The sequence below is a fragment of the Perissodus microlepis genome, chromosome 14 (genome assembly GCF_051167445.1).
Source record: "Perissodus microlepis isolate ML-2025 ecotype Zambia chromosome 14, ASM5116744v1, whole genome shotgun sequence".
Taxonomy (NCBI): domain Eukaryota; kingdom Metazoa; phylum Chordata; class Actinopteri; order Cichliformes; family Cichlidae; genus Perissodus; species Perissodus microlepis.
The window spans coordinates 17,965,637-17,991,543 of NC_140474.1; the positions used below are offsets into that span (position 1 = coordinate 17,965,637).

The following is a 25,907-nucleotide window of genomic DNA, read 5'->3' on the forward strand; positions in this document are numbered from 1 at the left end:
ATTTTAAGCTGGATGCCCTTCCTGACCCAACGTTCTCTATTTTGCTTGCACTCAGAGTACACTAGCTTGTGGCCCACCTGTGGTCTGGTTTAAGATCAATCCATGAATGCAATACTGCTATAGCAATCCCTCTTTGGAGTGGAACTGATGATTCAGTGTCTTTCTGTAGTGCAATTGAATTCTTGCCATGCAATTTGCATGTTCGCTGTAAGCATTGATCTAAGTGCTTCAAAAATGTTCCCTAACCTCAGATCAAATTTGGGATACAGGATGGCCTCTGTTATTCTGCATCAATTAAAAACTACAGGATAAGTGGAAGATGTGCCTGAATATTTATAAACAAACAAGATCAAATAGATGGATTAAAGCTTCATTTTGAAGCACAAACAATATATATGCATGTAATAGAAGTAGCAGAAAGCACACAGTGTTCAGTTTTGTGAGAAAAATGACATGAATTACAATAAATTTACTGGTGTTAAATGTTTTAAAAAGTAGAAACATTCACACTGATCTTTTACAGATCAAGAAGAAGAAGACGTGGAGTCTTGTGGAGAGTTAGTGCACAAAGAAAGATAAAGTGGAGCGTATTTAATGAATGACTGCTCTGTGCTGTCAGTATCTGTTGTCCACTGAGGCACGGAACTGCAGGAGCTAGATCCGGCCATACACAAGCCCCTGTCTGTAAGAGTTTGCAATAACTCACACAATATGCATTCTGTCCTGCTCCAGTGCATACACTCTACCATGGAAGTTCACAAACTATAGTAAATATTCTGACACGGAAATTCACCAGATTAGACACGACAACTTTAGTTTGAAAACAACTATAATTTCTTAAAATTGCTTTTGTTTGATCAAATTAATTTTATGTGATTTGTTTCTGTGTCTCGCTGTGCTCTTAACCTTTGAAGCCTCTTTTCTAGAAAATTTTTCAGCTTCCTAGTTTAAGACTTGTGTAGGATATTACACAGAACATTATACAAAAAAATCTAATTCAATTCGAGACCGTAAGTGATATAATTGCAACTCTATCTTCGTTTTCTTTGTGCAGATGTGGACAATGAGCCTCACTGTGTGTGATGATTTGGATCTGTATTAAATGTCAAGCTGTGAACACAGACAGCCTGTGAGGAGGGAGGCAGCGAGCTTTCCTTTAGTACCATACTTCATGTGGAGTCTTCTTGTAATAGACAGTAAGAATTCCTATTTTGCACAAGCAGCTTGGTACAAAGCCTGCCTTCCTGATTTCTTATTGTTTTGCATTTTTGTCTCTCGTGCATGTTTCAGATCACCAAACAAATGTTAATATTAGACAAAGATAACCCTAGGAAATACAAAATGCAGTTTTTTGTTTTTTTTTAAATGATAATTTCATTTCTTATGGGGGAAAACATGTCCAAACCTCATCAAGATGTTTTTTTTTTTTTTTTTTTTTTTTTTTGTCAAATGTGAGATGAACCTTTGAGTCTTTCCGGTCAGCAGTGGTTTTCTTATTGGAACTATCCCATACATGCTATTTTATTCAATTTATTTCTTATTATTGAATTGTGAACTCTCAACTCAAGTGAGGAAATTCAGGAATGCAGTTTTTAGATGCTGTTCTGGTTCTGGTTCTCACTGTGACTTGTTTAAAATCCTCATTTAAAAATTGTTCTTTTGTATTATTTGGGTTAAACCTTGTCTAATATTAAAATGTCTTTGACACATGTAAGTGTGACAAATATTAAAAAAAAAAAAATCAAGAAGGGGGCACTTTTTTTTTTTTTTTTTTTTTTTTTAAACATTTTGTTATTCCTGACTATTTTCACTGGTTGAAGGATGAAACTTAAGAACGGATTTAGTCTCTTCATTAAGACTATTTTGAATATTCTGTAGTTAATTAAAGATGAAAAGAATGCAGTACATACAATGCAATAATAAAAGACCCACATCACTATAAATGGACAGCTAGACGGACAACATATTTGGATAGATGTGTTTTCAACCACAAGGAGGCAGTTTAGCTCCACTGTAGAGAAAAATGGACGACGGGGTTTCCTATTGCGATAATATACAAGGTCTCTGCACAATTCACAGCCCTCTGTCGTTATATTTAATGTATGAGGGGCAATTTACAGCATAATATTTACTCCTTAAAGGAGTAATGGCACGAACTCATCACTAGTAGTACTACAACAGCTGCTGGTATAATAAGAATAAATATTTTCTTTTTCTTTTCATTGGAATAATAATAATAATTAATTAAAAAGACTACTAATTTCTATGGTAGTGAGTGCTGCCTTCAGATACTTCCTCTAATCGGCAATTAACAAAACATAAACATAATTATGTAACACAATGCACTTGTTTCAGTGATAAAAATATGTTAAATACCGTAATAATAATAATAATAAACTTTATTTATAAAGCACACTAAAAAACCAAGGGTATACCAAGGTGCTTGACAAAAATAAAATAGGAAAAGGGAGATGGGAGGGAAAAGAGAAAGGACCTGGCACGTATCAATTATAAAAACCTTGACAATCATAAGATATAAAAGTAGTTCACAAGCATAACGGATAAAAATGTACAACGCACACCAAGTGTTAACTAGGTGGAAAGGCAAGATTAAACAAATAAGTCTTCAGCCGTGATTTAAACAGTGGCATAGAGTCAGACGTCCGGATAGCAACAGGAAGGTTGTTCCATAAGACCGGGGCAGCTACAGCAAACGCACGGTCACCACGAGACTTCAGCCGAGAACGAGGTTGCTCCAGAAGAATTTGGGTAGCAGATCTAAGTGCTCTGACAGGAGTGTGTAACCTGAGAAGCTCATTGAGGTAGCTCGGCGCCAAGTTATTAATGGTTTTGTAGGTGAAAAGTAATATTTTAAATTGAATACGGTATTTAATTGGAAGCCAGTGCAAGCCAGCAAGAACAGGAGTGATGGAAGAAAACTTCCTGCTACTTGTCAAAAGGCGTGCCGCTGCATTCTGGACAGTCTGCAATCTAACGAGAAGGGTGGAGGAAAGACCAATGTAAAGAGAGTTGCAGTAGTCCAACCTGGAAGTCACGAATGCGTGAATGAGTTTTTCCAGGTCAATGTGCGGAATATAGCGCTTAGCCTTAGAAATGAGGCGCAGCTGATTAAAACTAGACCTCACAACAGCAGACACTTGCTTGTCAAATTTAAGCGAGCTATCCAGTAGTATGCCCAAATTACTGGCATAATCAGAAGGAGAGCTAGCAAAAGGCATCATTCCATGACGGAACTAACTTACATTCACAATGAATCAGACACGTCTCAGTGCTATTTTGATTCAGTTTTGATTTAGTTAAGAATTACCCTTTTTTTTCCTTTAAAATTTGTCCTGCATTTATAACCCAGAGTAGTTAGCTAAAAGTAGTGTAGTTAAAAAGCCCTAGTTATTTACTTTCGCTGTTTGTTCCGGCTTCTTGGCATTCTTATGGCATAGCTTACTTATGTCGTTTACGGGCGGGCCTGAAGGCATCACGTTGCTATGGTAACTCAACGCTGAAACCTGAGGGAGAAGTACATTCAGCGTTTAGTTGAGATAAAACGGAGCCACGTGTCTTAGAATCCAGCAAAAGCTGTCTAAAACGGACAAACACGCAATGGAGAAACTTGAAGACATCGAAAGTTTTCTGAAGAATGTTGATGAAATAAGTGAGTAATGGTAGAAGTATAGTTTGCTAACGATATTAGCTAACACAAAGTTATTCTCTTGTACCCATTTTGCTAAGTTAATTAGCTGTAAACGCTAGAAAACTATCGTGTTCAATAAATATTGAGCTCAAAACGCAAATGTAGTGTATACTTCTGTGCTACTGGGAACTTTGTTGGTTTGAAGGTGTAGATTGTTGAGCTATTTCTTTACTTTTAGCCCTATTTCAAATGCCAAAGTAAAATCTTGGAAAAGATCTCTCTATTTCTTTGAATTCTTTTCAGGTCAGCTTGTGGAGGACCTAAGGTCTTCTGATGCTGAAGCCCAACAAAAAGCAATGGAAAAAGCTAACATCACTTCCTTGGCAGAGCCCTGCAGAACCAAAATCAACAAGATGACAATCAACACAAACCCACCGCCACTCCCTCCTTCCATAGTAAAGACATGCACACAGTCAACAGCATGTGTCTTAGTCTGCAACTCCATGTATCTTTCTCTGTCTCTCATCCACTCTCTGACCCTCAGGCAGGAACACTACAGACTCTACAAACAGCTTCTTGTTGTGTTATCCACCTTGTTCTCTCTTGTTCTTTAAGAAAAAGAACACAGTGTACATTAAGCAGTGAGTTGGATTTGACCTCTTTGCTACTGTTATTGTTTTTTAAATCATTTTTTCTTCTTTTACAGACTCCACAGACTGAAACTCCAGGTGAGCCACAATGAAAATAAATAAATGTCTCTGTGGTTGTCAGTTGCAGTGATCGAAAGCACACTGATACTGTGCCCAATAATGAAATATTTCAACCAAAGAAGCAAGAACTAGTATCCATTTTTCAAAGATAAATTAATAAAGAACATAAATGATTTATTCCTCCCATGAACTACCATGCATTAGAGGATATGAATGACTCGAAATCAGTGATGTGCTTTGAGTTGATTTGTTTAGAGGCCCTTTAGTCAAGGAGCCTTGTTAACTGTTTAGCTCACCAAGGCCTTGCATTACATCATCAGTCTTACTGCTTAAACATATGCAAATGGGAGTAATCTCTAGGCTAGTGTACAGTATTTTTATATACTGAGAAGCGCTGTGATGACATCCCACTGAACCCAGCACCCTGAATGTGATACTCCATTTAAAACAGCTTTTCAGCTGGCACTTCTTTTCAAGTCTCCCGAGGGTAAAACTCATTAACAGTTAAGCTGCAAATGTGTAAAAAAACCTCACACCTCTGTGTGTGAATCTTCTAATATTGAAATTAACACACCATACACTGAATTCATGATGAGTAAGAAAAGTAATCTTGTGCTCGGGGCTGAGAAAGCAAAACAGATTTTAAATTTCTCTGGCTCTTATTTATAGAGAATATCTAGCTTTGTGTGAACCCTCTTTGCATTATAAACACACACTCTGCACACTCTCTGGATCTGTGTAGTTACTAATAATGACTTTCTAAAACGACTGTAGTTTAAAAATAACAGAGCTTCTCAGACAGCGTTGGCTTGATTTTGTTTATTTAAATGGTGTGCAAACTCTCTTCATACTGTGCTTGTTAAAAATGACATTTTTTGACTATTTCCTCCTTTGTAGTACTCATGCTTAAGATTATTTTTTTAATTTCTGTTTTGATCAGAGAATTTCATGAAGATCATGAAGATGGATGCAGAAGAAAGGAGAGTCCGGAAAGCTGCAAATGTGAAAAAGGCTATCGGTTTGTGAAACTTAGCTACCAAACCCTCAGAGGTCTGAGTCATCATCAGTAACAATTTGAAACCTAATTCGAACTCTAAGCAATCAAAATATATGTATTTTTATTGTTTGTGTGTCTTTGCAGTTTGCATTTCTCCAAAATACAGGATTAGGGTTATCACCCGTGATGAATCAGACTTCAGAGGGTTCACCTGTTGTAGATGAGCATTTCTCTATAGTCATTGCTCTGCTGAGCTGACAGTGTGTCCTTTTTAAATGTAACTGCTTGTATCCATCCCTGCAGCGTTCAAGGACAAAGGGAATGAAGCTTATGCTCAAGAAGACTATGAAACTGCTGTAAAGTATTACAGCGATGGTTTGGCTGAAATCAAAGATATGCAGCCACTGTACACAAACAGAGCTCAAGTAAATATCTTCAATCTATGCTTTACAATGAAAACACAGACTGCCCTTTTTTCTCAAGGGGAAACAGAGCAGAGATGCTTTTGTGTGTTTATGTGGACACAGAGTGCATTAGGCATCTGTGAAACAGAACTTTAGAGATTTTAATTTTATAATCTTTGTTACCATCTGCAGTGAAATTGTAAAATCATTATGTTCTCTTTCAAAATGTCCTGTCTAATGTTTACATCTGTGTAGGCCTATATTAAACTGGGAAAGTACAATGAGGCCATCAGTGACTGTGAATGGGCCCTAAAGGTAAGGTCTGCCGCATGTGTTATACTGAAGTCTAGTGAGCTCACCAGCAGTTTAGAAATATTCTCTAAAGAAACTGGGATGTTTAAAAAAACTGGATTAATTTGGTAATATCCTCAGAATAATGTTTTTCTTTATGCTTCTCCAGAATGTCAAAGACACAATTTTTGGGTGGAAGATGTGCTCTGTAAACTGTTCATGCAATTTTCTCCAGTGCAGTGTGTCTGAAGTTCAGGTTGAATATTTATTTCTTACTGTGCTAGTGTGCTGGAGTCATTAAACGATCATTATGTAGATGAAGAGCTTTATTAAGTAATCCCATGATTGCAGGGGAGGCACTCCCCCTCTGTCTCCTTCTGGCCGCCTGTGCCTCAATTTTATTCTGCAATCTAGACATCCACATTACTCACACTCTCACATAACACATACATATAGGGCCTTGGGGGTGGGCACGTTTTACAGCATCCAGAGGATGGTCGTTGTACTCCAACCCACCTCTGGCGCTGGTGCCCTACCCTCAATTTTAAATGCATTTAGACACTAAGGGTTTTCGGGAGGAGCCGTGCTGCTCTCTGAGAGGAAGCTAGTACCATGCTCTCCTGAGTTTTAAATGCACTTTAGAACAGCACACAACAACACTACATATGAGCGGGCGTAGGGAGGTTTGAGGTCTTCACTCACCCCGGTTCTGTTAGCCGTCGGGGCTGGGGGGCTGGGAGGAGGTGCTAGCCGTCAGACTGGGGTCTGGGATGCGGGGCCTCCCTGCTACTGCAGATAAGGAGGTGGTCCGCTTGCCTCCACCCCAGAGAAAAGGGTTACATCTCCTGGGTCTAGGTGCGGCTTGCCCCTCTGGGAGCGGGGGTACCTGGACCTGGGATATAGAGTATGTTTGGGGAGTGCGACTGTCTGTGCAGTGTCTATTTGTGTCTGTCTACACGTTGGGTGAGTGCCGAGTATTTGGTTGTGCATATGGGGGTGGGAATGCACGTCTGTGTCCGCGTGTGCCTGTTTGTCTGTGTCTATATGTCAGGTTGGGTCTTAGACTCAACCTCTCTGGGTACATCTCAGGCCCTCTAAAGTACGGAGGCCTATCTCCCCTCACCACACTCCCTGCCGGTGGCTGATGCCCTCAGACGTTGGTGTGTTGGTGGTCCTTGTCGTCTGGGGCTGGGCGCTCATGCATGTACCGGCTCACTCCTGGTGGCCGATTGGTGGGGCCGGGCGCCTGTGGCCCGGCTGGGCTCCTTCCGGGGGGTGGGATGCCCTCAGGCCTCTGGCCTCTGGGCCTGAAGCTCGGTCCTCTCTGGCACAGCTGGCTGCCGGCAGAGCCCGCGGGCACGCCACTGCAACCCCCTCTGGCCTCTGCTCCGTAGCTGCGGGGTGACCTCTCCTTTGGGGCTCTACTCAGCTCTTCCCAGGAGGGTGGCACAGTTCCCCCCCCTTTGGTGGTCCTCCTCGGGTCCTTGTACTCTGGGGCCTCTGGATATCTGGGGCCTGGATCTCCTCCATACCTGCTTCATACCCTGGTGGACGGGGCTATGGCTCCCCACACTCCCTAGCAGATCGTTACATGGAGAAACCTTTGGAATACAAGCATGCTGATCCACACAGGTGTTCACAGACGCGGACTACACCTTTCTTGGCTGCTGCCTCAAAGCACATTGTGCGCTGTCTATCTTGCGTGCTGCACAATATCGTTTATTATTTAGTATCTACTGTTATCTACTGCTAGCTAGTTTATTGTGATGGTGCTGTTTTTTATTATGTTGCTCTTTGTTGTTTGCTTTCTCTTCTGTTTTTTTTCTCCATACAGGTGATCCAGGTGTTTTGTTTGTTTGTTTGTTTGTTTTTTCCTTTCCTCCCCCCCTTCTCACCGTCTCTTCTCCCCTTTGGTTTTCTTTCTCTCCCTCTCTTTCTTTCATTCTTTCTCCCTGTCCTATCCCCCAGTCATGTCTGTCCCGTTTGTAGCAACCGAAAATAAAATAAATTCATAATTATAATAATGGTCAATCAAATGGACCAATATGGCAAGGCCATGATGATCCACTTGGTAAAATAAATCCGCTTGGCATCTTTCTTGGCCTTAAGACAACAATTCTGATGGCTAAAGATCCAAATGGGACACAAAAAAAAAAAAGTAATCCCATGATTATTTCATTTCTGCCAGTGTAATGAGAGGTGCATAAAGGCTTATCTACACATGGGTAAAGCATATCTGGGATTGAAGAAATATAACGAGGTGAGTAAGAATACCTCTCATTACAGTTGTACGCCTGAAGTAGAAAGATAATAAGAATTCTCAAGAAATTATAAATATGTTTCTGATTAAGATAATGTGGACTCACGGTAATCATCTGTAAATCTAATTTCAAATTATTTCAATTTATTTATTCCAAAATAGGATTATATCTAACACAGATAACCAGTAAAGCAAGATTTATTGTATGAATCACATTAAAGTGCGCTGTAGCTTTTTGCAAACTGTATACCAGTTCTGCTGAGAGTCTAGAATCTTCTGGAGTCTTTAGTACATGATTGAAACACATTATATAGAAAATGATGCAGAACATTTTTCCTTTTTTAGGCAAGAGGCTGTTTTGAAAAGATAGAAGAAATTCAACCTGGGAAGGAAAAAATAGTGAAAGGTAAAGAACTATTTCCCATGGACTACGCTAGGAAAAGGTCCATTAATGAAAATCACCATCTTTGGTCATGTATCATCCAGAACTGTTTTAAGATGGGTACAGCACACATTTGTTTTTCTTTGAAAAACATCCACAATATATATATATATTTTTATACTTCTCTTAATTATTCTGTGAAAAGAGTCACGTGTTTTCCTAACAATATAAAGCCATCATACTCCTCAAAAACATGACAGTTAGAGGAGTAATGCATCCGTTCATTTTCTTCCACTTGTCAGAGTAGCACCCTGTGACAGCTGGGCGTCTATCTCGGTCTATCACAGGGCTAACACATAGAGACAGACAACCATTCACACTCACATTCACACCTATGGCCAATTTAGAATCACCAGTTAACCTACTGTAACATGCATGCCTTTGGTCTGTGGGAGGAAGCCAGAGTACCTGGAGAGAATTCACACAGAGGGAGAGAACATGCTAACTCTACACAGAAAGGCATCAGCTGGATTGTGGATTTGAATTCAGGACCTTCCTGCTGTGAGGTGACAGTGCTTAAAACGGCCCCGCTGTGCCATCCTTGATTTAAAAAAACCCCCAAAAAACATTTAAGTGATGAAATATCCATCCACATGAAATATTAATCAGGTAATTGAAGGGTTAAGCAGTATTTTTAGCATACAGGACTCTTTGTTCTCAGTCTGATGGTAAGAAGGCAAAATGCTTACCAGGCCAAAAGAGTAGAGTTGTATGTAAAAGAATAGAAAGGGTTTAAAAACTTGTGATTTTAACTGTATGAATCAGTATGAGTCCTTTCTTGGGGCCCTACTTTTACACATGTTATTGGAAGTCCCTGCCCCTAACACATATGGTACGTGCACAATGACTGAGGCAGGAAGAGCAGCAGTGAGACATCCTCATGTCTTATCCTGTCAGTGACAAAAGATTAGACACTGGTTAGATCAGAAATAGTTTGAAAAGGAGGAGCTTGAGTGGAGGTGGGTTGCAGTGTGACTTCCTGAGGCAAATTGACTTTAGGCTAACTAAAGCAACTTAAGTAGTGGGCCCTGTACCAGGGCTGATCAGATTCATATAATGGTACCAGCTGAGACCTAAGCTGATGTGACCTGGGATTATGTGGTCTGCTAGCTTGACTGACCTGGTTTATCTGAACTAGCACTGTGCTCTATTTTGTTTTATTCCCAGACAGAACCTAACCTTCCTGCACTTTGTTACTTTAATGCATATGATGCATCAAGTTCAGTGTTTTACACTGATTTTGCTATTTTCTTATTTGGGCTATTAGGTCATATGTGATGTACCAATACATTTCTTATACATTGGCAAGTGACCTCTTTCTATTTGAGTGAATGTTAATAGCAGGTGGTGGGTGTGGTAGTCATGCCAGGTTGACAGATGCACCACAGGAGACTCTTCTCAGATAGGGGCAGCTGCACTTACTACTATGGAATAACTTACTTTCTCTTCTTGCTTCTCCATTCTCTTTTGTTCTCCTTTGCAGAATACCTGACCCAGGTTGATTTGGGAAAGGAGAAAGAGACTCAGGAGATAAAGGCAAGGGAAGAGTTTGACAAGGGGAATAGGAAGGCCACAACAGTAGTGGAGCTGTTGGAGAAGCTGTCAAAACCCAGTCAGATTGCCCTCTACTACTGTGGAGGACTGGAGATTCTGTCACAAGCACTTACTGACTGTGAGTGTTCAAACAATTGTGTTTCTCCTTTAATCACTGTTTTCAGTTTTTTCTTGGTAGACTGCGTCTCCGGTGCACCTATTTGTTGGTTTTATGACAAAAAACAAACAAACAAACAAAAAACGGATTTCAGGCTAGATTGGATAAGAAGACTTGAAGCAGAGATTACAATGATATGCTCTAAAAGCTTGTGCTAATTACAAAAATGCTTTTTTAAGTTTTGCAGGATTACTTCATTGTAGGTTAAATGCTTACCATCCATGAAGTCCTGCACCATTAGTCTTTGGTACCAGTGACAGTGGAGCAAGTGTGTAAATGGTGGCTGATGTCCATTAAGTATCAGCTTCGCAATGTAAAATGAAAGACGTGCCAGACATTGTTCTTTAGTTTATTTAATAATGATCAGTGCGTTAATATCAATCCAGATTCCATATTGGCACAGGGCATGTGTCCAAATGCATTTTCACTTTTATTTTAAATCAAATATTTTCTTAAATTGTTGAATTTAAAGCTATTTTTTTGTGTTTTCTACCAGAGACATGTCTAATCAAGATATTGGTTAATTAAAAAAAATAATTCATTAATTTTAAGTACTGTGTATTCCTTTTTCATCCTGCTTGTAGAGTGATGCAGTTTTGTTCTTGAATCTATAAATAAACAATGAATTGCTTCATTAAAAACACCGTTACAGTATGTTTAAAAATTAAGTATTTTTTTCGACAGGCCTCGTAACGTTCTGTACTTTTAGATTTTGACGGTACAGACATCAGAGGTTTGCTTTCTTTGAAAAACTACATCTATCTCGGTTGCTGCTGTGTTTGTGTTATGTGTGTTTATTTATTTTGTCAGGATGCTGGCTCAGTTAAAATAGAAGAGAATTAATCAGAGCAGTGCTGAAATCCTCTATATATAGTCACGAAAAAGAAAGTTTTCAGGACCTCTGTGCAGTCCTGTAACTTGCAAGAAGCTTGATAGCTACATCCGAGAGCATTACTAGCATGTTAAATGTTAAATTTCATGACAGTAAAATTTAAAAATTTTACTGTCTGGAAGGGTTACCACGAGAAAACCTCATCTCAATCAACGAAAGCAACATGCAAGCTATTGAATTATTGGTTTTTCACAGGACTGCCCAGTCTGCAGAGTCTTGTGAAAACGTTATTTTTCTTATAACTCTACATATAAAGCAACAGTACTTTTGTTAGAAACTGAAAAATGTTCCTGTTTATTGTCCCTCAACAGTGAAATGATATATCCACCTTTACATGTGAAACTGTTATTCAATAAATAATTTTCAGGCTTTTGTGCAGTGCCACTTCTGTGAAAATCTTTCATTTCTTCTTCACTGGTTCTTTGCATTTCCTTATATAAAAATCCTGGAATTGCCACTCTGAAATTTTCTTTAGCGTCTAGTACAGACAGAAGTTTTGTTTTTTCCTTTTTGTTTTACTGTGCCTGGTGGAGCAGCTTTAGTGCAATATTTAACAAAGCATCCATGATAGAACTTGTCCATTTACTAAGCTCAGCAGCATTATTTCACTCTGTCCTGTCGGTCACTACTGAATGTTGGAACTTCTCCATTGACACACTAGATTTGTGACAGCCTGGCCCCGGGCACTCTCCATGGACATGGGCCTCAAAATGACATGTTTATATACATTTTAGTGCAAGAAGTGAGCTGTTGAAAAGAAACATATCTAATTCCTTTTGCTTGGTGGTAGCACAGAGCTTGTTTCTCAAGGTTTTAGATAGGCAGGAACACACTCTTATGGGCCTGATTTCTTCTTGGGTGAAGTAGGGAATTGGGCGGCCAACCGCTATTTCACCCCATGCTCCTGTTTGACAATGATACACTCAGGCTGAAAAATAACTGATATGTTTACCAAGTCCTCTGCAGTCTGAAAAGGGCCCACTGTGGACAGGGAGCAATTGAACTTCACTGGGTGATTCACCCTTCCTATTTGAGCTGGTGATATTTTTGTGAATGTTTTTGACCTGCCAAATAACTTTGAAAGTCCATGCTACTAATGTAACTCTTTTTAGTTATTGCCACAAGGCAAAAATGGCAGTTTTTTTTTTTTTTTTATTCAATAGCAGCACTGTAACAGTATAACTCGCCAAGGTCAGTGGCTCCCTGTGAAGTTTGTTTTTTTGTCTACTTATACTTTAAACATGTGGCAATGACGTGGTAATGAACTGCATAGAGTGTTCTGCTACCTGCATTGTAAATTTTCAGGTATTTTGACTGCAGGGGCAAGGCTGATGAAACTAATAATGTTTAAAGTTCACCACTCAGCAAACCATAAGAAGGTAAAGCACATCAAAATGAAATGGTAACTCTCTACTTCTTCTTCTTTCTTTCTTTTTTTAACTTGTATGACTGTTTGTAACATAGGATGTTATGTTGCCCTGGGTATTGTCTGCCAAATGGCAAACATCTTTTATCAAATTTCACTTTTTTCTTCATTTAGAAGAATAAAAGTGTCATGTCAAATGATATAATGCCTGTCTTACAGTGCCATTCAACAGAAAAGGGCAAAACTTACATAACTTACGACTGAAAGGATCTCAGCAGGGCTGACATTACAAGCTTTCTCCCCTAAAAGTACTCCTTCACTGCTCTGCTTTACTTCGTCTTCTTTGGTATTAGATAATAAACTGTTTCTTACTTTACCTTAGTCTCTTAACATGTTTTATGTATTTTTCATTCCTGCCCTTGACTGTAAATCAGCCAGTGAAAAAGGTGCGTCTGTAAAATCTCTAAGCTGCCTGATGATGTTCCACTGATGTTTCCGTTTTCTTACACCATATATTGTTCTCTTCAAACAGGTACAGGGCAGACCCTTTTCAGGCTGAACAATGGCTTTAGTATCATCGCCAGCAATGTCACAGTGAGAAGGTAAGGAGACCAGAGGGAGAGGTAGCAGTCAGCCCTCAGTGGAGCTTTGACAGATGGACTTAGAGACAGGGGCATACAGAGACAATGATGGCATAAACTCGAGAGATCATTCACCGCCCCCTCTCCCTCCTCAGCTGTTTCTATGATAGCCCAGAGAAGAAAAGATGATCACACTAGAGACTGAGATGAGTGCTGAAATAAGCAATGGCCCCTGTTCTGTCCCAGAAAGAGGGTGTGTTTTTGTACAAGATACAAATTATGACTCCCTCGTGTCAGATCAGTAAGGTTACTATTAACTTGTCACATGCTTTCAATGTAATCCATTGTTAGCAATATCCTTTTTCAAGCTGGGACACAGTGTCCAGGAAGCAGAGGGTGCAAAGAAACTGCAGTCTGAGCTTGATGGAAATACTCAGTAAGGCTGCTGGTGTGAGCCAGATAAATCACCTAACACCTATGTGAGCCACGAAGCAGGGAAAGCCAGTGCCATTGTGGCCTGTCCTAATCACAAATTGAAGGGGCACTCTGAGTTTGGGTGCTCTTGGTCATTTCTGAGAGTTAAAGATAAGCAGGAAAAAAGGTCTAAAGTTACATTTTATGCTAAATATAGTATTTTTATTTCAAGGTGTCTTTCAAGCTCTTCACTTTTACATATATAGCTGAATCTAAAAAATGAATGAATATTTTTTTGTGAGTGCCTTTTAAAAAAAAATAAACACTGTTCTGCAGTAGGGTTGTTTCATATAAAATTATCAGCTATGTTGTCTTTGGCAACCGGGTTTTATGTTTACTGACATACTCACATTGCTTGTATAATTTCTCTGCAGTTGCCTGTTGGAGAAAACAAATGATCCAGAGAGTCGTGAGCTGTGTGTGTCTGTTTTTAAAATATGGAGGAGAGTTTGTTGTGGAAATGGTATGTCGACAACTGAGGTACACTCCAGTGTCTGTCCATGTATCAGTTTACTGTCACCGATTTAGAAGGAAGTAGAGAGTAAAATAAGAAAACAATACTGTTGACCTCTAAATTGGTATTGTGGTCTTTATGCACATCTTGTCAGTATTTTGTTGACACATGGAATGTCTAGCATTTTGTGCAAACCTTGATCATTTTTGCACACTGTGTATCTGTAATATAAATACCTTCATTATCAACATAGGATTAATAATACAATGCTAAATTCATTAAAACTAGGTTGTTGTTTACTGGGAACTGACAATGGGACCACTGTGTCTAGTGTATCTGTCTCTTTATTCTTCTTTGTTTTTCCACTGCTTTCAGATGAAAACCAGAAGCTGTTGATGACATGTCCGGTCGCCACACAGTCCATTGTTCATTTGGCTTCATCGGAGCATGATGAAGTGGCGAAAGAATGTCTGGCACTGCTGTCGGTGTACTCAGAGATACCACGTGGTAGACATTTGGCCATTGAGAGCCTTGATTTGAACATGTAAGATATTACTTTATGTTGTCGGGAGATTCCACTAGTGATGACTCAGTTGGAGTGAAGATTCAGTTATTGTCCACCATAGTCAATCGCTTTGCAGGGACAGTGAATTATATATTATATAGACAGAAACAGTAATGCTCTTTTACCTCCTCCCTGCAGTGGAGGGACTTTAGCCTACCCCGGGTAATATGTTTGTTATTGTCACATCATTTTAATGATATTTCAAGAACTTTTGTTCTGTCATTGCTCTGTTAACTCTGAGCAGCCCAAATAATTTGTTTTGCTACCCGTATACCTGCGGCTGAGCAGATTTTCAGAAAATGTAAAAAGAGTGATTTTTATTGTCAAAGTATTTCTGGCATTATTATCCCAGTTGTTGGTCACCAGGCTAAATGCCATTATTATATGGGAACAAAATATTAATTTCATTCAGTAATATCTTCTCCCTCTCTCTTTGTTTATCTGCCTTTGCTCTTATCTGAATGTAAAGGTTAGTGAGGAACCTCATGGTGTGCGTCTCAAAGCCAAAGAAGCAGCAGGAGAACACAGCGGTCAACATTCTGCAGAACTTTGCAACAGAAAGCCGGTATGATTCATTACTAACCCAACAAAATACTCAAGTCATGATCACTTCACGCAGTCTTTACAAACTAATAAAACAGAAACAAGGCCTACGGGACACTCCTGTTTGCCTAGCACAGATCTACCTGTATCAGCAGAAGTCTAGAGAGAAATAATAATGTGTTATCCAAGCCTTAATTACACTCATTAAAGCCAAGGCTGCTCTGCTTCTGATCGACTTCAACTTAAAGACGCTATTTTAGTATAGTATACATATAAACTATAGATATCATACAGCATTCTTAACCTTTAGTATTGAATTAAAGGGAAAATGACTGTGCAGTGCAGATACAAAGCTCACAGCAAATCCATCCGGCTTTTACTGCCTTTGATGTGGATGAGTGACAGTCTTCAGAGACATGACAGTCAGTGCTGTTTGACTACTAAATTGAATTGTCCTGTATCTCTTGTATGACTTGGACATTTTGTGCATTTGGGGAGTATTTACAATTGGTGAGGCTCTAGGGTTCGAAGATGAGTCACTGGACTCTTGTTCAGCTTGGAAAGAGGTCCCCTCCTTTGAGGTTATACACAGTTTTCGTTTCTTGAAGTTCTTGATTTGCTTTCTTCTGTCATGCATGGCTGTTAACCTGACATCATTCTCTCACCTTTGACTTTATTCCCATTGTAAAAACAGTACACAGGATATTGTCAATTTGCTACTTCAGTGTGACAGTAGAAGACCTTCTGTCATTTTCCATATTTATACTCAGACAAATCCTGTTTTGCATTTGCAGCAGACATGTTTTTTAATATATATATATATATATATATATATTTATTATTATTATTATTATTTTTTCTCTTGCAGGTTTTGTATTCAGTTGAGAGATGTTTTGACAGACTCAGTCATTCTGCCAGTTACAACAATACTGGTAATATATGCAAATACTGGTTCATTTTATATGCAGTTTGTGTGCATGTGGAAAAAGTACTCAGTGTTTCCTGTATTTTTCAGAAAAATGTCAACACGTCCAATCAACATATACTTCCGTCACTGATATCAGGTCTCGGCTGTCTGGCTAGAGATGACATCATTCGTCACAAGCTTGCTCATGATCCTGATTGTTGGAAGGCCTTTCTGGTTGCTGTTGTTAGTAATGGTTCCACACTTGTCTCTTTCTTTAGAAAAGTGCAAATTGCTATTCATTGTGTTGACGTCATATGCCAAAGAAATTAAATGTCTTCTATAGTGTTGTCACAATGAGACAGAAAAGATGTCTGCTTATTATTTAGTGGAGGGTTTTATTCTCTCTCCACACAGAGGACTTGCATTGCATCTGAATACAGAGAGATCCTCTACCCTTTACTTGGCTTGATTATGAACCTTTCAACCGTCACCTCCCCTGTCGTCCAGGTAAGTTCTCAAGTTCTCTGACTTTTTTCCTGACAACGTGAGGAACAACATTCTTACTACAAAATTCATTAATAGTAATAAAATAAAATTGATAGATTAGACTATATTAAAAAATGAATAAAAGCCAATGGGAAAGGAAGCAGAAAGAGCAATTATTTGTTGTGACACACCTATTTAAAGGTGAATTGAATGTGAAAATTGGATTATCCACTTTTCCATCTGTGGCTGTTTGAAGGAGCTTTCTGTTTCACTCTGCGACTCCTGTGTGGATCTCCTGAGGCATAACGACGAGGGAATCATAACTGTGAGTAAAGCTTATGCTCCAGCACTCTGAATACTTTAACCTTAACAAAGAATATAGATTGATCAGGCATAACATCATGACCACGGACGTGTGAAGTGTACAGCACTCATTATTTCTTCATCATGGCTCCTTTTAGTGAGTGGGATATATCAGCTATTATCGTCAAGGTTGATGTGTTAGAAGCTAGAAAAATGGGTAAGCGTAAGGATTTGAGTGAGTTTGACAAAAGCCAAGTTGTGGCTTGACGACTGCATCACAGCATTTCCAAAAGTATAGATCAAAAGGTCTAACTAAGGATCACTGGTGAACAGGTGACAGAGTCAAGCATGGCTAAGGCTCAATAATTCATGTGGGGAGCAAAGGCTAGCCCATGTGGTTCAGCTCAGCAGACAAGCTACTGTTACTGAACAGGTTAATGCTGGTTCTGATAGAAAGGTGTCAGAATACACAGTGCATCACATTTTGTTACAGCAGACCAGTCAGGGTGCCCATGCTGACTCCTGCCCATCGCCAAAGCTCTGACATTGGGCTTGTGAGCATCAGAACGGGACCTCATAGCAGTGGAAGAAGGTGACCTGGTCTGATGCATCCCATAGTGCATCACCAGGATGCACTACGGGAAAAAAGCAAGCACTGTGATACTTTGGACAATATTCTGCTGGGAGACCTTGGGTCCAGCCATTCATGCGGGTGTTATGTTGTCATGCACCACCTATCTAAGAATTGTTGCATTATTGTTGTTATTATTACTATTATTGTGTTGCTATTTTGTATATTTACTTATGATTAGCTTTGCTGAGAGGATCTGTAATGAGCATGTATGTTCCAATTATACGTTGGAAACAACAGTATGGCCTTACACAGAGTTTCTGTCTGATTTCTCAGACTTTATATCTAATTTAGTTCTGAGCTCAAATAAAATAATTATTGTGGGTGATTTTAACATCCGTGTAGATGCTAAAAATGACAGCCTCAACATGGCATTTAGTCTGTTATTAGACTCAATTGGCTTCTCTCAAAATGTAAAAGAACCCACCCACCACTTTAATCACACTCTAGATCTTGTTTTAACATATGGCATAGAAACTGAACATTTAAGTGTTTCCTGAAAACCCTCTCCTGTCTGATCATTTCCTGATAACATTTACAATAATTGATTACACAGCGGTGGAGAGTAGATTTTATCAAAGTAGATGTCTTTCTGAAAGCGCTGTAACTAAGTTTAAGAATATAATCCACCCACTGTTATCATCTTCAATGCCCTGTACCAACACAGAGCAGAGCAGCTATCTGAACGCTATCCCAACAGAGGTCGATTATCTTGTTAATAATTTCACCTCCTCACTACGTACGACTCTGGATACTGTAGCTCCAGTGAAAACTAAGGTCTCTAATCAGAAGTACCTGACTCCGTGGTATAATTCTCAAACACGTACCCTAAAGCAGATGACTCGTAATCTGGAGAGGAAATGGCGTGTCACAAATTTAGAGGATCATCGTTTAGCCTGGAGAAATAGTTTGCTGCTTTATAAGAAAGTCCTCCGCAAAGCCAGAACATCTTACTATTCATCACTGATTGAAGAAAATAAGAACAACCCCAGGTTTCTCTTCAGCACTGTAGCCAGGCTGACAAACAGTCAGAGCTCTGTTGAGCCAACCATCCCTTTAACGTTAACTAGTAATGACTTCATGAACTTCTTCACAAATAAAATTTTTATCATTAGAGAAAAAATTACCAGTAATCATCCCACAGATGTAATATTATCTACAGCTACTCTTAGTACCATTGATGTTAAGTTAGACTCTTTTTCTCCAATTGATCTTTCTGAGTTAACTTCAATAATTACTTCCTCCAAACCATCAACGTGTCTTTTAGACCCCATTCCTACAAAACTGCTCAAAGAAGTCCTGCCATTAATTAATTCTTCGATCTTAAATATGATCAACCTATCTCTAATAATCGGCTATGTACCACAGGCCTTCAAGCTGGCTGTAGTTAAACCTTTACTCAAAAAGCCATCTCTAGACCCAGCAGTCTTAGCTAATTATAGGCCAATCTCCAACCTTCCTTTCATATCAAAAATCCTTGAAAGAGTAGTTGTCAAACAGCTAACAGATCATCTGCAGAGGAATGGTTTATTTGAAGAGTTTCAGTCAGGTTTCAGAGCTCATCACAGCACAGAAACAGCTTTAGTGAAGGTTACAAATGATCTTCTTATGGCCTCTGACAGTGGACTCATCTCTGTGCTTGTCCTGCTAGACCTCAGTGCAGCGTTCGATACTGTTGACCATAATATCCTATTAGAGCGATTAGAACATGCTGTAGGTATTACAGGTACTGTGCTGCAGTGGTTTGTATCATATCTATCTAATAGACTCCAATTTGTGCATGTAAATGGAGAGTCCTCTTCATACACTGAGGTTAATTATGGAGTTCCACAGGGTTCAGTGCTAGGACCAATTCTGTTTACATTATACATGCTTCCCTTAGGCAGCATCATTAGAAGACATAGCATACATTTTCACTGCTATGCAGATGACACCCAGCTCTATCTGTCCATGAAGCCAGATAACACACACCAATTAGTTAAACTGCAGGAATGTCTTAAAGACATAAAGACCTGGATGGCCGCTAACTTTCTGCTTCTTAATTCAGATAAAACTGAGGTTATTGTACTCGGCCCTGAAAATCTTAGAAATATGGTATCTAACCAGATTCATACTCTGGATGGCATTACCTTGGCCTCCAGTAACGCTGTGAGGAACCTTGGAGTCATTTTTGACCAGGACATGTCCTTCAACGCACATATTAAACAAATATGTAAGACTGCTTTCTTCCATTTGCGCAACATCTCTAAAATTAGAAATATCCTGTCTCAGAGTGACGCTGAAAAACTAGTTCATGTATTTATTACTTCCAGGCTGGACTACTGTAATTCATTATTATCAGGATGTCCAAAAAACTCACTGAAAAGCCTTCAGCTAATCCAAAATGCTGCAGCAAGAATACTGACAGGGACTAGAAGGAGAGAGCATATTTCTCCTGTTTTGGCTTCCCTTCATTGGCTTCCTGTTAAATCCAGAATTGAATTCAAAATCCTGCTCCTCACATACGAGGTCTTAAATAATCAGGCCCCATCTTATCTTAATGACCTTGTAGTACCATATCACCCTATTAGAGCACTTCGCTCTCGCTCTGCAGGCCTACTTGTTGTTCCTAGAGTATTTAAAAGTAGAATGGGAGGCAGAGCCTTCAGTTTTCAGGCCCCTCTTCTGTGGAACCAGCTTCCAGTTTGGATTCGGGAGACAGAAACTATCTCTACTTTTAAGATTAGGCTTAAAACTTTCCTTTTTGCTAAAGCATATAGTTAGGGCTGGACCAGGTGACCCTGAATCCTCCCTTAGTTATGCTGCAATAGACGTAGGCTGCCGGGGGATTCCCAAGATGCATTGAGTTTTTCCTTTCCAGTCACCTTTCTCACTCACTATGTATTAATAGACCTCTCTGCATTGAATCATATCTGTTATTAACCTCTGTCTCTCTTCCACAGCATGTCTTTTATCCTGTCTTCCTTCTCTCACCCCAACCGGTCGCAGCAGATGGCCGCCCCTCCCTGAGCCTGGTTCTGCCGGAGGTTTCTTCCTGTTAAAAGGGAGTTTTTCCTTCCCACTGTCGCCAAAGTGCTTGCTCATAGGGGGTCATATGATTGTTGGGTTTTTCTCTGTATCTATGAAGCGCCTTGAGGCGACTTTTGTTGTGATTTGGCGCTATATAAATAAAATTGAATTGAATTGAACAGTTAACATTTGCTTTAAAGCATGAGAAAGTTGTCTTTATGGTAAAATATTAAGTAAAAACTTCTTCAAAACACCCTTCAAAGTTTTTAAAGATGCATTATTCACATTATTGCCAGTAGTGGCTTTAGACCAAGCTGACTGCAGCCTGAAACCCAGTCTGGTCCTAATTTGTTGTTAAGAATAACCTCCTTTGTGTTGGCAAACAAAGAGAAAAGAAGGAACAATTTTTTTTCATCACTTTTGTTCTATTTTGTCTACTGCACACCCACATATTGTGTAGTTTGTGTATCTTTAAAATATTAAACTGTGCTTTCAAAATCCTGGATAATACAGTGCAATTTAGACATTTAACCTGCAATGAGTTTCCAGTTTGTAATGGCCTTATTTTTATTATTTTCTGAAAACACCCTTTTTCTTCAAATGTTTTTTTCTGCTAGTTTTCCTTGCCCCATAGCAGTTTTTTGATAATCTGCTATCCAAATTCTCTGCTTTGTTTTTCAAGCCTCTACTTTTTTCAGTCTTGTATTATTTCATTTTCTAATGCCAAAATTCTTCATTGTTCTCCAGAGAGCCACAGGTGTGCTAAGCACTGTCCTACCCCAGTCCTCACAAGCCGTTCACCATGTTATCCAAAGGGAAATGGTCAAAACCATGTGCAGGCTCCTGAAGGTGGTAACTGTGAACACTAATCTACTGCCCAAATGTCACCATAGTTATCTGCTTCTTCTTGTTGAAAGATGTCATTGTATAACACATATTCATTTCATAGTAGTGCATGTAACTACTTGGCCTGAATACGTTGCTTATTTGTGAGCTTGGTTATTTGTCTTGTGCATTCATGTTTTGTATCATGTATCATCAAAGCAACACAAAATGCAACAAAGCCAGAGACCCAAATTTTCTCTATATATACATATTTGCCGTAATTCCACTAAAAGACAGTTTTTCTTCATATTTCACATGACCTCTGATTGTCACCATAAATTTAATGTTTATCCACATTCATTCTGCTGGTTTTAATGTCATTGTTATTTTTGTGCTTGCCTACCCAGGGAGCCGGGCAGACTGCCACTAAGTATGCCATTAAGACTTTGACAGTGTGCACTGCTGCCAGTCACTTGGCACGGGAGAAGCTGGTGAACTCTGATAAAAGTGAGGAATGATTGACGTGTTGGTTTTAACAAGCTCCTTCATTAGTCCATGAATAAAATTTGAGTGCTGACCTAATATTCAAATAAAGTGTGTGCATGTGTGTGTTGATTCACATATGAGGACAGTAAATACTACATCCACTGATTTTTTTTAAAAAATTCTTTAGGTGTTTTTAAATATATTTAATATACATCCTAATTGCCTTTCATTTACTATTTCACACAGAATTGTCTATAATACGTCGTTTGCTGAGCTCCAGCTGTGACGAGATGGTCTCAGGAAATGCAGCCCTGTGCTTGGCCCACTGCCTTGATTTGGAGGGAGTTGCCAGTGACCTGCTGGGCACTGATATTGTGCTGTTGCTGCTGCGGCACGCTGCAGGGGATGCTAAGAGGACAGCTGTGCAGCAAAATGCAGCAATAGCTCTTGGGAAGTTGTGTCGATGTGAACCCAGGTACCCTCTCACCCTACTCGATAAAGCCACGTAAACACTAGAACCAAGTCGCTCACCACGTATTGCTTTGAAGCTGACGCCATGTTGCTCCCGGACATTACACGCTTCCTAGGTGGCATTTTAATATATTTACTAGCAGGTCTTATGTCAACCAGCCATATTCACTCTCATTGATAGTCACTCTAGTCACGTATATCAAAGTTTATTAGTAATAGTTTAGTCAATATAGTTTATAAATTACCTAACTTTTAACCCCGTTAAATTTCATAAATTTGGTTTTCATGGATGCCTGGATGTTAAACGTAATTGTTACACCTGGTAGAGCAGTAACCCTGATCATTTTATTACAGATGAAAGGATTTAGACAGTTTTTAACTCTCAGTGATGCCGCACTGATCGTGTGACAGAGGAGTTTGGGCCCAGGCATGGCTAATGACGTCAGACTTAAAGACCGGATTAAGACTCGACTGTACACTGTGTTCGTGTTTTCCTGCGAAACAATAAGTTCCATTGGAGCAGCCTTTCAACGCCTCTCTCTGTCTCTCACTAGCAAAGTTGACCCAGACAACAAAGTAAAGCCAGTTTTCGGCTACGAGCCCGACACGGAACCCAATGCATTAGCCAGAGGTCCCTTTACTATGGTTCGGAGCTACGGACCTGTTTTATATACCCGCGGAATAGTTTTCTATACGAGATCGCTGCAAAAAGTGCAGCCTTACCTAATGTCCACCTCACTGTTACTCATTTATATTAAGATTTAAAAATCTAGTTGGTATTGGTATGGTGAGTAGCCTTCAGTAATAGTAATAAATCACACAGCATGATAATATATTAAGTAATCCAAAGTATTCAGAGTAACATTGAGTAACGTAACGGAATATGTTACAAAATACATTTAGGGGCATGTATTCTGTAATCTGTAGTGAATACATTTTAAGGGTAACCTTCCCAACACTGAGCATTGATAGTAGAGGTAAGAGATATAGCCTAAATATTATATCACAATATTTCAAGAAATTCATGAAAAGTATATTTTTGATGATACAAATAATGGCTCCGTTACTGATGCTTGCAGTAGCATTTATTTTAGTGTAAGTAAATAAATTCTTCTTTTCCTGCTGCTGTAATGATGAGGCACAGCCTAATTTCAAGTGCGAATCTATTGAAACAAGAACCCAGCAACAGCAACATTATAGTGTAGTAGTAGTGTCACAGCATTATATCCAGCGACACAGCAAAAGTTAAACGTGAGCAAAAAAGTAGCCTACGTAGTGTTTTCACTGAAAATTTCTGTAAAAATATAACATGGCTATTTAACACTTCAGTTTAAAAATAACTAAAATGACTTTATAAGTTTTTGGAAGCCTGTGATAACACTGTAAAATATTTTCTACTTTGGATTTTTTTTTTTTTTTTTTAATCTTTGAATGACCTTTAAACCAGCAGCTTAAAGCACTGCTTTTGCAAAGAAATCATAAAATTTAGCTATCAATTATTTAATGAGTTTAATGAGCTCTTTTTTTCTTTAACACAAAAGAGCTAGTCTATGGAGTAGCATTATTTGAGGATTTTATAAATATTTGGGAAAATTAATGTTTTTTAACAGCCTGTAAAATAAATGAGAAGAAAGCCCTTCTAAGGATCTAGAACATGTTAAGTTAAATATCGTTTCTCTGACTCTCACTGAAGAGTGGAATTTGAGTATGAACATCCATCTACTCATAAATCCACGAGGATATAAATAAAAAGTGATCACGTTCTTAGCTAAGCAGTGATGTGCTGCTGTGGGCCATCATCCACTATAGAACCTCTGCGATTATGCAAGTACAACTGGAATAGTACACTTTATAATAGGAGCCGGCAGCGACAACGTGTCTCTTTATTCCTAGAAAGACTAAAATATTCCTCCAGGCTGAAGCACTTGCGTGTGACTGTGTTGAGGTTGTGTTAGTCTTCAGTTCCTGAGCTCACACGAGTGTAGTTATAATTGAATGCCAACCAACTGAATATATTACTGCTACTTTCTTTTGCAAAAAAACCCCCAAAACTTTTTCTTCATTTCCAGACACATGAGCAAACTTCGAGAACTACACGGCCTTGAGATTCTGCACTCCTGTGTAAAGCTCATCTCATGAACCCCTGACCACACATTTTATAATATCCTTCCTTGACCCCAGTCTTGTTTTCTCCTGTATTCTGTTTTAGGCGTTGATACTTGCTTACCTTTGGGTAAAAGTTAAAGTAAATAAAAATGAAGATGTGCCAGTCCTGGTTGTTTATTAGTCTTCCTATTTATTAAATTTCATTTAAGATTATATTGATTTGCTATTACAGAAAACCAAGTCTGACTAGAGATTCATTCATTAAATATTTGCTGTATTTCATTTGGATTTGGGTCTCATCCGTTCTCCTTGTATTTAAACAAGGTCATACACTGAACAGCAACAACATTCTGTGCTTATTTTTCATGGAGGTATTTCATGTATGAATCACCACACAAGTGCACCCAGTTATACCTTGTTTATCTGTATCTTATATAATTTGAATGCCATTATTTTATAACATCAAATATCTGCTTCTTGTACAGTTGAATAAGCTGTATTGTATTGTTGTATTTTGAAGGATTGATATTGACCAGACAAGGCAACATTAACATGGTGATGGTATTTCTATTGGGAAATTGATTAGAAAAGTGAAATATCAACATGCTTATACATCTTGAAACCTTTAGATACAAAGTTTCTGTTGTTTTTTTTTTTTTTTTTACTTTTTACATTAACATGTAGCATTTTCAGTACAACTAATTATATTGTTGCTCTATAGTCAGAGTTTCTGATACATATTGTGTAAAATTCCTTATTGAATTCTTTCATCTTCTAACCCATGACCATGTAGTTGTGACTGTAAAGAGGGAGGATTACTGTGAAATCGAATCCACGTATAAATGAACTTCAGAGGACAAAAGCTCCCTGCATGGGATGGCACCATCTGCTAGTAACTGCAAACAGCTGATACCTTCTGCTCAGGTGGATTAAACAGTAATAAGAGCATTAAATCAGCGGGACTGATAAATCGCAAACAAGACAGAACAGAAATGAAAATGCTTCACTGTTTTATACTAGGACTCTTTCTGCTTCGAGGTATGTACTCACGGTTGTGTTTATTTTCTCAGTAAAGTAACTTAACTTAATGGTAAGCCCTGTATACTGCAGATTAATCAGTTAATTGGCCAATTTAATAAATTATTTCTATGTTTGATAGAATATGTTTGTTTTTTGCAGTTTGCAGCTGTATATAAACTGCATACAGTACACATATATTAGCTGTAAAGTTGTAATACTTAAAATACAATATACTGCTTAAAATGTAAAAAATATTAAAGCAATATTAAAAAATATAGAAATGATTATTTATTTGTTCATCTGAAGAAAATACCAAAAACAAAA

At 38.7% G+C, this 25,907-nt stretch overlaps 1 protein-coding gene across 1 annotated transcript; it reads left to right on the forward strand.

Moving 5' to 3' along the window:
* The first annotated feature begins 2,386 nt into the window (after positions 1-2,386).
* Positions 2,387-25,724, forward strand: ttc12 (tetratricopeptide repeat domain 12). The gene is made up of 21 exons (XM_084951226.1): positions 2,387-3,670; positions 3,953-4,104; positions 4,356-4,377; positions 5,300-5,377; positions 5,660-5,781; positions 6,016-6,075; positions 8,240-8,311; positions 8,657-8,717; positions 10,237-10,425; positions 13,255-13,324; positions 14,152-14,240; positions 14,607-14,775; positions 15,266-15,361; positions 16,208-16,271; positions 16,355-16,489; positions 16,661-16,753; positions 16,989-17,057; positions 21,423-21,524; positions 21,908-22,007; positions 22,233-22,461; positions 24,527-25,724. The coding sequence occupies exons 1-21, from the start codon at positions 3,619-3,621 to the stop codon at positions 24,594-24,596; spliced, it is 2,094 nt and encodes a 697-aa protein (XP_084807352.1). The 5' UTR covers positions 2,387-3,618; the 3' UTR covers positions 24,597-25,724.
* The last annotated feature ends 183 nt before the right edge of the window (positions 25,725-25,907 follow it).

What these genes read in the sequence shown, in the direction of transcription:
- ttc12 (XM_084951226.1), top strand. Translation starts at nt 3,619, where the DNA reads ATGGAGAAACTTGAAGACATCGAAAGTTTTCTGAAGAATGTTGATGAA. An exon ending in TCCACAGACTGAAACTCCAG is followed by an intron (nt 4,378 to 5,299) that starts GTGAGCCACAAT and finishes TGTTTTGATCAG; the next exon opens with AGAATTTCATGAAGATCATG. An exon ending in TCACCTCCCCTGTCGTCCAG is followed by an intron (nt 16,754 to 16,988) that starts GTAAGTTCTCAA and finishes GGCTGTTTGAAG; the next exon opens with GAGCTTTCTGTTTCACTCTG.